Consider the following 15,000-nt stretch of genomic DNA (forward strand, 5'->3'; position numbering starts at 1 on the left):
AACTTGTGCGAAAGCGATTGGTAACATCGGCCGTAATGGATATTTAATACTGTACACTTCAATTAATTAATATACCCTCTCTATTTGACAAATATACGTGTGTACGAGTGCATATTTTTTCTGATTCATGGATTCTTAGACGGCTATGTATATATATATATGTATATATATATATATATATATATATATATATATATATATATATATATATATATATATATATATATATGTGTGTGTGTGTGTGTGTGTGTGTGTGTGTGTGTGTGTGTGTGTGTGTGTGTGTGTGCGCGTGTGTGTGTATGTATTCTTTTCCCTATTTATTCCAACGATTCGGTTCAAAGCAACAGACGGATTATTTGTTTCTTCGACGTGCCAATCCCTCGGGTATACTTGCTACCCCTCATATCGTAGGGTTGAAAGGTGGATAAAATTCCACGCACGTGACAGTCAAGATGTTGGATCAACCTCGGTAGGGGAGCTAACAAAGTTTGGATCGTTCCACATAACGTCACGGCCTGTAAAAGAGACGAAGGCTAATTGAAATGTTGAAAATGATAAATTCTTACATAGATACGCACATACATACATACACAAACATACACACACACATATATATATATATATATATATATATATATATATATATATATATATATATATATATATATATGTGTGAGTATATGCATATATATGTACATACCTTCATCTACATGTACATATAGATACATATCCGGGTACATGACGTTGCAAAAGAACATGGACAAAAAGATAAACAAGGTACAAAAGAAACGCAGGCCACATAGAGAACATATCCTTCATCAGCTGCCACCATTAAAACACTTGCGTTTCGATATATATATATATAAGGATAAGATCAATATTCAAAATATCGATTTTATCAAGTGGCCAGCATGGGAATAAAAACGATCAAAGGTAATAATTATTTAAAATTATAATTTGGGGTATCTAAGAGACACCACCACGCTGAAAATAGCAGTCGAAGGTTGACTCTAAAACCACAATAAATGTCCATATAGCACCAGGAAAGAGGACGAAGAAAACAAAATAAACTAGCAAAAATTACTGCTTGGTTATTTTGTCTGTTCGTCTTCTCACCTGGTGCTATATGAACATTTATTGTGGTTTTAGAGTCAACCTTCGACTGCTATTTTCAGCGTGCCGGTATCTCATAAATCCCCTAAATTATATATATATATATATATATATATATATATATATATATAGAGAGAGAGAGTTATTAATATTTCTAAGTCTCTCTAAAGGAGACTACGGCAGCGGTACTGGAAATTAATAGTTATCGCCAAGCCAACATGGCAGTCCCAAAATTAGGACGAAAGCTGCCGTGAATTAGCTCCAAGAAGCCATCGCCTCTAGCTAGCTATGTGACACACGAAACCTGTGTCCTTTATAACCTTCGAACAGGGGAGGTCAGCAGTGTCCCCCTGCTGGTTTGGCATCTGCAGACTAGACTAGTTTCAGGGTGTTGCCCCTTGTCAATGCAGAGTAGCCAAGCCTTACATAATATATACATACATACATTGCGTTCAGTCCAGATAACCCATTTAACTTGTTATATTGACTAACAATGGATGCGCAGTGGCCCAGTGGTTAGGGCAGCGAACTCGCGGTCGGAGGATCGCGGTTTCGATTCCGAGACCGGGCGTTGTGAGTGTTTATTGAGCGAAAACACCTAAAGTTCCACAAGACTCCGGCAGGGGATGGTGGTGAACCCTACTGTACTCTTCCACACAACTTTCTCTCACTCTTACTTCCTGTTTCTGTTGTGCCTGTAATTCAAAGGGTCAGCCTTGTCACACACTGTGTCACGCTGAATATCCCCCGAGAACTACGTTAAGGGTACACGTGTCTGTGGAGTGCTCAGCCACTTGCATGTCAATTTCACGAGCAGGCTGTTCCGTTGATCGGATCAACTGGAGCCCTCGACGTCGTAACCGACGGAGTGCCAACTACCGCCATTGACTAACAGGAATTGCTTGTTCGAATAAAAGAACACACGCGAACAGACACGATACACAAAACATCATAAGCAACAGGATATATCAAGTAGTTATGCAGTACGACAATTTCAAGCGACTCCATTTAATTGAACAATGCAATCATTATGTAACTAATGTAATGATTGCATTGTCCAATTAAATGGATCCGCTTGAAACGGTCGTACTGCATTACTACTTGATATCCTGTTGCTTATTTTGATTTAATTCACCTTACTTCAAACTGGGCGGATATTACCGGAATGACTTGTTGCTTCGACTTAAAGTACTTAATTCAATTGAATGTCAATTTTTTAAGTATATATATATATATATATATATATATATATATATATATATATATATATATATATATATATATATATATATATATATATATATATATACTCTTTTACTTGTTTCAGTCACTTGACTGTGGCCATGCTGGAGCACCACCTTTAGTCGAGCAAATCGACCCCAGGACTGATTCTTTGTAAGCCTAGTACTTATTCTATCGGTATCCTTTGCCGAACCGCTAAGTTACGGGAACGTAAACACACCAGCAACGGTTGTCAAGCGATGTTGGGGGGACAAACACAGACACACACGTACATATATATACATATATACGACGGTAGAGTGATAGAGAAAGAGAAAAAGGAAGAGAGTGTGAAAGAGAGAAAGGGAAATTCTGGGGTGACGTTATACGTACAGAGAGGTTCGCTGTCCGAGTGGTTCCTGTAATGCAGCTTCAGATCAAACTGGTGCTGGAATTCCACTCCACACAGCTTACAGTTGAGCGGTTTGTCACGCGCATGCGTACGTCTCACGTGACTGTCGTGGGCGGCGTGTGAGGCGAAAGCTTTCCCGCAGTATTTACACTGAAAAAATAATCAACAAACGACGTAAAGAAAACGCCAGCAAATAAACAAACATATTAATTAGTGCCTCCCAGCTCTTTCTTTAAATTTCCTTCTCCCCTGATACTTTTTTTCGACACTTTTTCCCCTTTTAGTTTCTCTCTTCTTTTTCTCTACCGCATCCTACTACTTTTTCTTCAATCTCAATGCTTAGAATTTTCGCATTTCATTCACTCTCTTATGCTGAACCACTAAATTACAAAGACGTAAACACATCCACACAAGTTGTTACGTGGTGATGGTAGAGGACAGACACTTTTTCCTTTTCACTTTCAAATTTCTACTCCCTTCTTTTTCTTTAATCCATTCTACTGCTTCCCCTTCAATCTCAATGCTTAGCATTTTCAAATTTCTCTTTAAATCCTACATCATCTTCCTTCCTACTTCCACCTTCTTTCCTCCTAATTCCTCCTTCTGATTTTATGGCATCAAAATGCACAGCTTCACTAATTTCTAATTAACTATTTAAGACCCAGTTGTATGAAATCTTGCACACATTAACTTTCTGTCTATCTCACTCTCCTTGCCTGTCTGTCTGTTCCTTGTTCCAGCTACAACGAGACTAGAAAAAACAGCCAACAGCTGATGAAGGGTCGTTCTTTATGTTGTTTGTTCTGTTCTGCATTTGTGTCTTTCGTTGTTCGAAAGAATAGTTCATGTTCCATGTACTCGGGCTTCGTACTTTTTTGTTGTACACGTTTCATAACGTCCTGTGTCCATATATGCATATATATATATAAAACATCTTTTACTCTTAGTCTTCTTAACAAAAAAAAAAGGAATTCGCAAGTTATTCCATGTTAAAGTTGTCATATTTCTGTAATTTCAACCAATCACTGACGTCTATTCAGCTGTATAGAGTTACTGCTCGCCGGTCATAAAAATGTTATTCCCTGTGACATATTTCATCCGGTTTAATCGTAATTTATACGCATATATTGTTTATATAATAAATTACGCTGTGCGTATCTATGTGTGTAACAATTTTAGAGTTCGGATTCTAGAGTTAGGGTTAGTTTTAGGGTTAGGGTTAGGGTTAGGGTTAGGGTTAACAGTCTAGTTAGGGTTAGGGTTAGGGTTAGGGGATTAATACGATATACACCGTTACAGCGCTAACTGTTTTCAACTGAATAGACGTCAGTGATTAGTAGAAATTATCGAAATAAGACAATTTTTTACATGAAATAAATTCGAATACAAAAATATTTTTTCTGTTCTATAACGCAAAATAGATAAGTATACGAAGTTTGAAAGTCTTTCCGTACCAAAAACACTACGTAAAACATATATGAAAACTGGTGCCCCCGTTTTGAACAAGATCCCAACAACAACGACGACACTTCTTGTTGAACCTGATATGTATTCTATCGCTCCTTTTTTTTACTAAGTTACGCGGATGTCAAAAAAAAAACCAAAAACAAAAAAAAAAAACCATCACCACCGCCACCGCCACTTCGAAAACAACCACAGCAGCTGCAACCGTTTCCACCACCTTCAACTACAACAACAACAACAACAACAACAACAGCAATACTAACCACAGCCACCATCACCATCACCGCAACAAGCGCAGTGATAGCGAGTGAAGCAACAACAACAACAACAGCAACAGCAATGGCGGAGGGAAGAAGAGAAGGTGAAATATCGTCCGCAAACGATGAGATCACGTGACGAGCAGAAATCGTTCGCGACACGCCATGTTGTTATAGGAAGAAATGAAAACGAGGTGTCGAAGCTATTAACTTGATTTATAAACTGTTGTTCTAAACCTCACCGGGCCTCTATAGAATTGGTGGTGGTCGGTCGCGGCGGCGGCGGCGGCGGAGGCGGAGGAAGAGGGTGGGTGGGGGTGGGGGTGTATGGTGGGGATAGCGGTTGGTGGTCGGTGGCGACGGTGGTGTTGGTTGTTGGTGGCGACGGTGGTGTTGGTTGTTGGTGGCGATGGAAACGGTTATGGTTGTGGTGGTGGTGGTGGTGAAGGGGGCGGACGCGGTGGTGATGATTGTGGTGGTGGTGGTGGTGGTGGTGGTAGGAAGCGGAAGATAAGTGCAATGACGAACGATTTAGGTAGGATGCTTTATGGAGAGGAGATTCGGGGGGGGGGGGAAAGAAGGGAACAGAGATATGTCTAGGTTTGGACAGAGAAAGGGAGAGAGAGAGAGAGAGAGAGAGAGAGAGAGACGTATGGAGGCAAGGAAAAAACTGAAGGGGGAGGAGGAGGAGGAGGAGGAAGAAGAAGAAGAAGGACGATAAGGAAGATGAAGAAAGACGGGGAAGAGGAGAAGAGGAAGAGGGGAGAAGAGGAGGATACACAAACATATATATGCATGTATGTGTGTGTGTGTGTATGTGTGTGTAATGGTATGTATTACAAGAAACAGCTAGGTTTCTTTCTCTAGCATTTTACAGAGTTCAACCTACACCAGTTAATGTGCGGCAAACAAAATAAGAATTTTGGAAGAAGTTTCTATAAAACTAGTTTTGAAACATTGAATGGCTAAGGGATGGGGTGGGGGGGGGTGGGGGGTTCACCACAACCAAATAATAATCAAAGAGGTCCATAAATGAAGAATGGTTTAGAACCCCTGGTCTATCTGTTTCTGTGTCTATCTTTCTGTCTCACTATCGACGAGGCCCTGGTCGAAGGATGGCCGTCCACTCGTGACCGAGGAAGACCATTGCCGACCTTCAGGAACATTGTGCGCTCTAGGACTAACTTATATTTTGCATTTGCGGCTCCGTTGGTGGCTAATGAGCCCTGCTCTTGACAAGCATACACGACTGCAAACATTGCAGACCAAGCTTTTCCCATTCACTATACGAAGTTCTTCATGCTGGATACGTGCTCTCTCAAAAGTGTCGATCCCCTCCTTAACCTGCTTCCTCCGTCCGTGGCGATGACAGGCATTGTTCTCCCAGTCAGTGTCCTGCATATCACAGGCCTTTAGTGAGGACTTGACACAGTCCTTAAAGCGCAGCCTTGGTTTCTGCCGGAGTCTCCTTCCATTCACAAGTTCTCCATAGAGCATCTGCTTAGGAATCCTGCTATCCTTCATTCTAACACACACACACACACACACACACACACACACAGACACACACACACACACACACACACACACACACACACACACACACACACATATATATATATATATGTGATGGCCATCCATTCGTGACCAAGGAAGACCATTGCCGACCTTCAGGAACATTGTGCGCTCTAGGACTAACTTATATTTTGCATTTGCGGCTCCGTTGGTGGCTAATGAGCCCTGCTCTTGATAAGCATACACGACTGCAAACATTGCAGACCAAGCTTTCCCCATTCACTATACGAGCCGCGCACACACTCTTTTACTTGTTTCAGTCATTTGACTGTGGCCATGCTGGAGCACCGCCTTTAAGTCGAGCAAATCGACCCCATGACTTATTCTTTGTAAGCCTAGTACTTATTCTATCGGTCACTCTTTTGCCGAACCGCTAGGTTACGGGGACGTAAACACACCAGCATCGGTTGTCAAGCGATGCTGGGGGGGGGGGGGGACAAACACACAAACATATACACACACACACACATATATACATATATGCATATATACGACGGGCTTCTTTCAGTTTCCGTCTACCAAATCCACTCACAAGGCTTTGGTCGGCCCGAGGCTATAGTAGAGGACACTTGCCCAAGGTGCCACGCAGTGGGACTGAACTCGGAACCATGTGGCTGGTTAGCAAGCTACTTACCACACAGCCACTCCCACGCCTGTAAACACTTACACACGTTTCCACTTAGCCACAACAGAGCCAATAGCCGGTTGTTACCACTCAATATATTAATACTTGACAGTGTTAAGGCTCATACAAGCGACTGAGTGACCGCTGTCTCCTTTTATCATTAGTACAAATACGTCCGTGCGCACGTGTGCTGCTGAGCATGTGTCTCAGTTGCATTGGTGGGTGGGGGTTAATCCTTCCGCATTACAGGTGAAAGAGAGGTAAAAGAGCATCTACAACAACAACAGCAACAATACTACTACTACTACTACTACTACTACTACTACTACTCCTAATAATAATAATAATAATAATAATAATAATAATAATAATACAGCAAGAGAAAGGTTTCATCTCTCTGTGTATGTATGTCTGCTATATGTATATGTGTGTGTATGCAATATAGCTAGCTAGCTAGATAGATAGATATGTGTGCGTATGTGTTGCACACACACACACACACACACACACACACACACACACACATATATATATATATATATATATATATATATATATATAAATAAATATATATATATGTTTGAAGAAAAGCAACAAAAATTCAATAGGTTATAGCAGTACGTACGTTTCGTACAAACTTCATTTATTCATGTAGTGAGAACACCACATAAGATGTGCAATGAAAATGTACTCCTCAGCTGCATAATGGAAGTTCAATTTTAGAAAGTCATTTTGTAGATGTGTGCAAAAACAAGAGTAAGAGAAGAAGAAAATACCATCTTGACTGGGCTGTTAATCTACATAAATAAATGAAGTTTGTACGAAACGTACGTACTGCTATAACCTATTGAATTTTTGTTGCTTTTCTTCAAATATATATATATATATATATATATATATATATATATATATATATATATATATGAAGAAAAGCAACAAAAATTCAATAGGTTATAGCAGTACGTACGTTTCGTACAAACTTCATTTATTTATGTTGTGAGAACACCACATAAGATGTGCAATGAAAATGTACTCCTCAGCTGCATAATTGCACATCTTATGTGGTGTTCTCACTACTTAAATAAATGAAGTTTGTACGAAATGTACGTACTGCTATAACCTATTGAATTTTTATTGCTTTTCTTCAAATTTTATTCACCAAATCTCTTGATTTTGTTTTTGGTTTTTACCCTACCAAATTCTGGTGCCTCAAACATTTTAAGTACCACATTTAATCTTTTGATTAAATCTATATATATATATTTTATATATGTGCGTGTGTTTTAAAATTACATAATCTTTACACGTGTTTCAAGTGCGAATATTAGTATGTTGTGCGGCAATCGTTACGTAGACGATTACATAAACATATTGAAATATCAGATCTGCAGGAGAAAATAGTAATTCAATTTATCATTATTTATCAACATCAGTTGATTGACTTTGCTAATTTAACCCTTTAGTGTTTAAACCGGGCATATCTGGCCCAAATATTCTACACGTTTTATATTTGAACTAGCCATATCTAGCCTCTCACACCTAACCTACATTGACATTCTAAAAATAAATAATAACATCATTGAAACCTCAAAGCTATGAGATAATGCACGATTAATTCAAAACAATTTGAGTGAAAAAGCATTACATTTAACAGAGTAATCTGAACATCAAAGGGTTAAGACGATATGTGTGTGTAGGTCTGTGTGTGTAGGTCTGTGTGTGTAGGTCTGTGTGTGTAGGTCTGTGTGCGTAGGCCTGTGTGCGTAGGTCTGTGTGTGTAGGTCTGTCTGTTTGCATGTACGATGGCAGAATAAGACATGAGAGTTCGTTTACGTTTTTAGTACATCATAAATTACACACTCTTTAGAGATGTTTCATTAGACAAAACTTCATGCTGTGCAATAATTGTTGTGCGTAGGCGACCGGATGACACTGAAACGCCAGATCTTCAGAAGGAAACTGTAATTTAGTGCATAATACATTATTTACCAACGAGTTGGTTGATAGTGTTGAGTTGGAATTATACGTGTGCGTATGTGCGTGTGTGTGGAGGCGCAATGGCCCAGTGGTTAGGGCAGCGGACTCGCGGTCATAGATAGGATCGCCGTTTCGATTCCCAGACCGAGCGTTGTGAGTGTTTATTGAGCGAAAAACACCTAAAAGCTCCACGAGGCTCCAGGAAGGGGATGGTGGTGGCGAACCCTGCTGTACTCTTCCACCCCACAACTTTCTCTCACTCTTTCTTCCTGTTTCTGCTTTGTGCCTGTAATTCAAAGGGGGTCAGCCTTGTCACACTCTGTGTCACGCTGAATATCCCCCCCCCGAGAACTACGTTAAGGGTACACGTGTCTGTGGAGTGCTCAGCCACTTGCACGTTAATTTCACGAGCAGGCTGTTTCCGTTGATCGGATCAACTGGAACCCTCGACGTCGTAAGCGACGGAGTGCCAACAACATGTGCGTGTATATGTGTGTGTGTGTGCGTGTATATGTGTGTGTGTGTGTGTGTGCGTATGTGAAGGCGCGTGGCTTAGTGGTTAGGCTGCTCGCTTCACGATTATGAGGTCGTGAATTGGATACTCGGCCATGAGTTGTGACCTTGAACAAGACACTTCCCTTCTCGTTGCTCCAGTCCGATCAGCTGACTAAAATGAGTAGTACCTGTAATTCAAAGGGCTGACCTTATCACATTCCGTGTCACGCTGAATCTCCCTGAGAGCTACGTTTAAGGTACACGTGTCTGCGGAGTACCCAGCCATTTGTACGTTAATTTCACGCGCAGGCTGTTCTATTGATCAAATATATATATATATATATGTAGTGAAACTACCTATCGCCATTACATACAATCTTCTCATTTAAATATAAATAAATGCGAGCGTAGTAGAGAACCCATTCCTTGTCCATCACGTGACTGATCATTATTCGAATCGGCAACTTCTTCGAACCGTTCCCGCCAGAACGCGAACTGACCAATCACGGCCCCTAATAAGGTCACGTGATAGAGTAAAATTCTAAAGGCATTTGGAGCCCTCTTAACGCTATATATAGATCAACTCATACCCAATAATTTGTCTCGGTCCAGTTTCTCTTTGAGAACTGTTCCGTGTACCACACGACAGCAGCAGCAGCCAGCGACCACTTCAGCAGCTTCGTCCAGCCACGATGACCTCCGCCGTCGCCACATCAGCAACAAGAGTCTACTACTACTATCCAGCATCATCGTCATGACCAATACGATTCTACGATTACTACCAAGCAGCCTCAATCGCCACCAGCGTCTACACGACATTATATGTACACCAAACTACCGCGGCCCATCTCTCTCTTCGATTCTGTTAGGTGACTTAGCTTCACCACAGTAAACAAACAGACAAGAGAACCACAGCCAGCGACGAACATCTGTAGAGCAAAAATCACGGCTAGGCATCGATGCCTCGACATCACAACTAGTGATCAGCTCTGCCAAACTCAGCCTCCCTCACTTTCACATACAGAACTTTTCTTATTGTGTACCCAAGATCTGGTATAATTGCTCACGTGTCATTGACTCTCTCTCTGCTGTAATATTTCACATACACACATGTATCACTCACATACACACTTTTCTTTGTACGACGGCCTGTCTTTGATTATGTTCTTATATGTCGCCTTCACACTCTCACACAGACATACATCTTTAACGCTACAATAAATATATCTGTTATTCATCTAATACGGTTGTAGTCTTTCATTACTGGTCATCTATGTTATCGTCGCATAACATATCATGTACATCATCCATTGATATATATAGTTGTATGTTCGACCGTGTGACTCGTGTAAATAAAAGGAGTCCTCTGTTTGTCCATTCGTCGCCATTGCTCCTTTTATGAGTTCGCACGGTCGTACCTTACCGTACCTTACATATATATATAAATGCATTAAATACTGATATATTGTTTGTATGTGGGTTGTATGTATATAAATATATATTATCGTACCCGTAATTCAAAGGGCCAGCTTTGTCACACATTCTGCATCACGCTGGATCTTCCAGAAAACTACATTAAGGGGACGCGTGTCGGTGGGGTACTCAGTCAGTTGCACGTTAATTTCAAGGGCAGGCTGTTCTGTTGATCGGATCAACTGGAACAGCCGTTGCCGTCGTAACCGACGGAATGATAGTTGTATGGGGGTTATTTTGACGGAGAAAATGACTGCGACCTAAGTTATGGTGTTTAGAATATTAATTCCGATTCTTTCATCCAAGAAATTTGGAATTGTGTAAATGTATGAATTTTAAACATATACACACACACACACACGCACACACAGAGAAAATCTGCCTTTTATAGATAAGATTAATTGATTAACTAATTAATTTACCCTTTATTACGGACAGAGGTCACTGCTATTTACCATTACCAGCACGATCACTACTACTACTACAACCAACACAAAATTCTCCCCCGTGGACTGTTGACACCAGTAAGGAACAATTATGAACTTTTCATTTAATTTCATTTCTTTAAATATGTATTTTTGATAAGGTTCGTTTTTTCAAGAACCGAAACATGTTAAAACTATCTCTGACAAAATTATAAATTAAAATTCATTTTTTATACATTGGCGTTTTCAAACTACTTTATATATATATATATATATATATATATATATATATATATATATATATATATATATATATATATATATATATATATATATATGGTGGATTACTTAAGACTTGGCTCTTATTTCTAGCAGGTAGATGCTCATTAAGCATCATTACGATATTTCATAGCTCCTTAAAGCTATCATAACTGCGTTCCACCAATGCTACTACTGGTGATATCATCAAATTTTGAATTTATCCACAGATGATATGAACAGTAGTGACATCTAACTTCAAATCTCAGTGTTTGAATATTTCATTTATATATATATATATATATATATATATATATATATATATATATATATATACATATATTAACGGTCCGACGAAAGGGAAAGTGAAACTGAGTTTTTGTGATATTTTTGCTGCTTTTTAATAAAGCATATATTACTCTACCTCTGGTATTCGAGTACTATTTATCCCACCTTGTTTCGCATTTATGTGCTTACTCTAGTATATATACATACACACACACACACACACATATATATGGGGTCGATTTGTTCGTCTAAAACCCTTCATGGCAGTGCCCCTGTATGGCCGCATTCTCTTCACCGAAACATGTAAAGAATAAGAAATAAGAGCTGTATGGAACCTACCTTGAAGGGTCTCTCGCCCGAGTGTTGACGTATATGGGTCCGCAAAATACTGGAGGCTGTGAACGCTTTGCTGCAGTACACACACTTGTAAGGTCTCTCACCACTGTGTACCTGGGTGGATGGTAAAAGGGGTGGCTGAGTGGTAGCAATGGTGGTAAAGAGGGGTGGTGGTGGCGGTGGTGGTGGTGAAGAGCCAAAGCGATTGCGACGTATACGGGTGTGAATGCAAGTGCGTGTGAGTATTTGTATATATGTGTGTGTCTATACTTACATGTAGGTGCGTGTGTGTATGGATGGATCTATATATACATATATATATATATGTGTGTGTGTGTGTGTGTGAATATATACATATATGTTTGCTATTCGAATGTATGCCTATGTGTGTATCTATGTTGCATGTGCATATATTTGCGTATATCATATAAATATATTTACATATATGTATGTATGTATGTATGTATGTATGTATGTATGTATGTATGTATGTATATATATATATATATATATAACAATACATATAAATAACAATACAAAGCTGGCTCTTTACAAATCATTTGTCTTAACATCCCTATTGTATTCCTGTGAAACTTGGACCTGTTATGAAAGGCATTTTAAAATGTTAGAAAAATTCCACCAAAAATGCCTTCGTCATATTTTAAGAATTAAATGGAATTCTTTTACTCCAAACACAGATATCCTTGCATCTGCAGGCATCCCCTCAATTAAAGCCATGATTTTGAGGAACCAATTGAGATGGTGTGGCCATATTGTTCGAATGGCAGATGAACGCATGCCGAAACAGCTGTTTTATGGTGAGCTTGCAGAGGGGAAACGTTATCGGCATAAACCTAAAAAAAGGTTTAAGGATGGCATAAGGACTGCTATGAAGTCAATTGGAATGGCTCCAAAAGATATAGAAGTCCTCGCTTCAGATCGAGTTGGATGGCGAACAAGTGTGTGGAGTGGAGTGAAAGCATTTGAAGAGGCCGGGATGATGCAAGCAGGGCTCAAGAGACATTTAAGGAAAAAGGTGAAGACTGAGAAGGTGAATGACAAGGACCTTTTTGTGTGCACAGTCTGTGACAGACCATGTCTGTCCTTGGCTGGCCTCAAATCTCACCTGCGAACCCATGGAAAACAAACCTCACCCAGCTATTCTGATTATATGTCTGTGCACACGTTTGAATGTGGTGTGTGCCAGAGGGTTTGCAAATCCAATGGGGGTCTTAAAAGACATGTTAGGATCCACAATGAGCAGAACTTACTTGCAGGTATTGATAGTGCAAATCAGAGGTGCAATCTGTGTGGGTGTTTTTTCAAAACACTGTCTGGTTTAAAAAGCCACATCAGACGCCATGAAAGGGCTAAGGTGTAGGTGCAGGAGGTGGTCAAACTCTGTTTAAGGAGTAGACGACCACCATATATATATATATATATATATATATATATATATATATATATATATATATAACTTCACTCACACTCAGAACTATGTCCTCACTCACATTCACAGTTTTATTTTCACTAGCATTTGCGCTCATATTAGCCTGATCTCTCTCGTAGTCAGAGTCAAGCCCACAATCCCATTTACACCCGAACTCACACTCACCCTCATGTGTTTGTTGAGACTGGACGACTGGCTGAAACTCTTACCACACACGGAACACTTGTGTGGTCTGTGTTTCTCATGTACGTGGAGCACGTGAATTCTTAGTCGGTCCCGCTTCTCGAACGATCTGGGGAAAAGAAGCGAAAAAAGAGGTATTACATATTAGTATAGGTACGCACGTACGTACGTACGTATGTATGTATGTATTTACGTATGTATGTATAGATAGATAGATAGATAGGTAGGTAGGTAGATAGATAGACAGACAGAAGAGATAGATAGATAGATAGATAGATAGATAGATAGATAGATAGATAGATAGATAGGTAGGTAGGTAGGTAGGTAGGTAGGTAGGTAGGTAGGTAGGTAGGTAGACAGAAGAGATAGATGGATGGATGGACGGATGGATAGATAGAAAATTGGTGCTCCGTCGGTTACAATGACGAGGGTTCCAAATTATCCGAGCAACGGAACAGCCTGCTCGTGAAATTAACCTGCAAGTGGCTGAGTACTCCACAGACACAAATACTCTTAACGTAGTTCTCAGGGAGACACAAAATATGATAAGGCTGGCCCTTTGAATTACAGGTACAATGTATTTTTGCCAGCTGAGTGGACTGGGGCAATGAGAAATAAAGTGTCTTGCTCAAGGACACAACAAACCACCGGATTTCGAACTCACGAGCTTACCATCGTGAGCCGAATGCCTTAACCACTCGGCAAAATTGTGTATATATCAATCAAACAAACAGTAACATTTGTGCTTATCCATGGACATCAGAAAAATAAAAAAACAAACGTGGGTCTCCGCAGGAATTGAACTCGGAAAACATATGAATGATATAACAGATGAATGGACAGTGAAAAGGCGTATTTTACCTTGTGCAAAGGTGACAGGGAAACTTCCTGTCCCCTTGGTCGACACATTTTGTATATTTGAGATGCTTGTCTCTGTAGTATCTGTAGGCGAACACTTTACCGCATCTTTCACACTGGTAACCTTCACTGTCTGTAAATAGATGGATAGGTAGATAGATAGATAGATAGATGGATAGATAGATAGATAGATAGATAGATAGATAGATAGATAGATAGATAGATAGATAGATACATCTTTCACACTGGTAACCTTCACTGTCTGTAAATATATATATATATATATATATATATATATATATATATATATATATATATATATATATAATACAAAGAATATATATGCATGTATACACACATATATGTACATACTTACATCTACATGTGTATATAGATGCATATCAGGGTACATGACGTTAGAACAATGAACTACAGACGACGGAACGAACACATAGGAACGGAAAGCCACTTGGAATTAATCCTTCGTCAGCTGCCTCTACTCTAACTAGACGTTTCGAAGATATATATATATATATATATATAAATTTAATAATGAGGGTAGAAATTGATATTAATCAATTAAAACCAGT

The 15,000-nt window shown here is 39.6% G+C and overlaps 1 protein-coding gene across 3 annotated transcripts in view; it reads right to left on the reverse strand.

Moving 5' to 3' along the window:
• LOC106882493 (PR domain zinc finger protein 14) overlaps window positions 1-15,000 on the reverse strand; it is a 68,190-nt gene that overhangs the window by 221 nt on the left and 52,969 nt on the right. For all 3 annotated transcript variants that reach the window (XM_089345938.1, XM_089345937.1, XM_089345939.1), the window contains 5 exons: window positions 14,414-14,543; window positions 13,535-13,661; window positions 11,923-12,033; window positions 2,728-2,896; window positions 1-515 (listed from right to left, as the gene is read on the reverse strand). The exon at window positions 1-515 is cut by the window's left edge and continues 221 nt beyond it. In XM_089345938.1, the coding sequence (XP_089202064.1) occupies window positions 448-515; window positions 2,728-2,896; window positions 11,923-12,033; window positions 13,535-13,661; window positions 14,414-14,543 (605 nt within the window). In that variant the 3' untranslated portion in view covers window positions 1-447. The remainder of the gene's footprint in view (window positions 516-2,727; window positions 2,897-11,922; window positions 12,034-13,534; window positions 13,662-14,413; window positions 14,544-15,000) is intronic.

This window comes from Octopus bimaculoides, chromosome 30 (assembly GCF_046866305.1).
Source record: "Octopus bimaculoides isolate indiv1 chromosome 30, ASM4686630v1, whole genome shotgun sequence".
In the NCBI taxonomy this organism is placed as follows: Eukaryota; Metazoa; Mollusca; class Cephalopoda; order Octopoda; family Octopodidae; genus Octopus; species Octopus bimaculoides.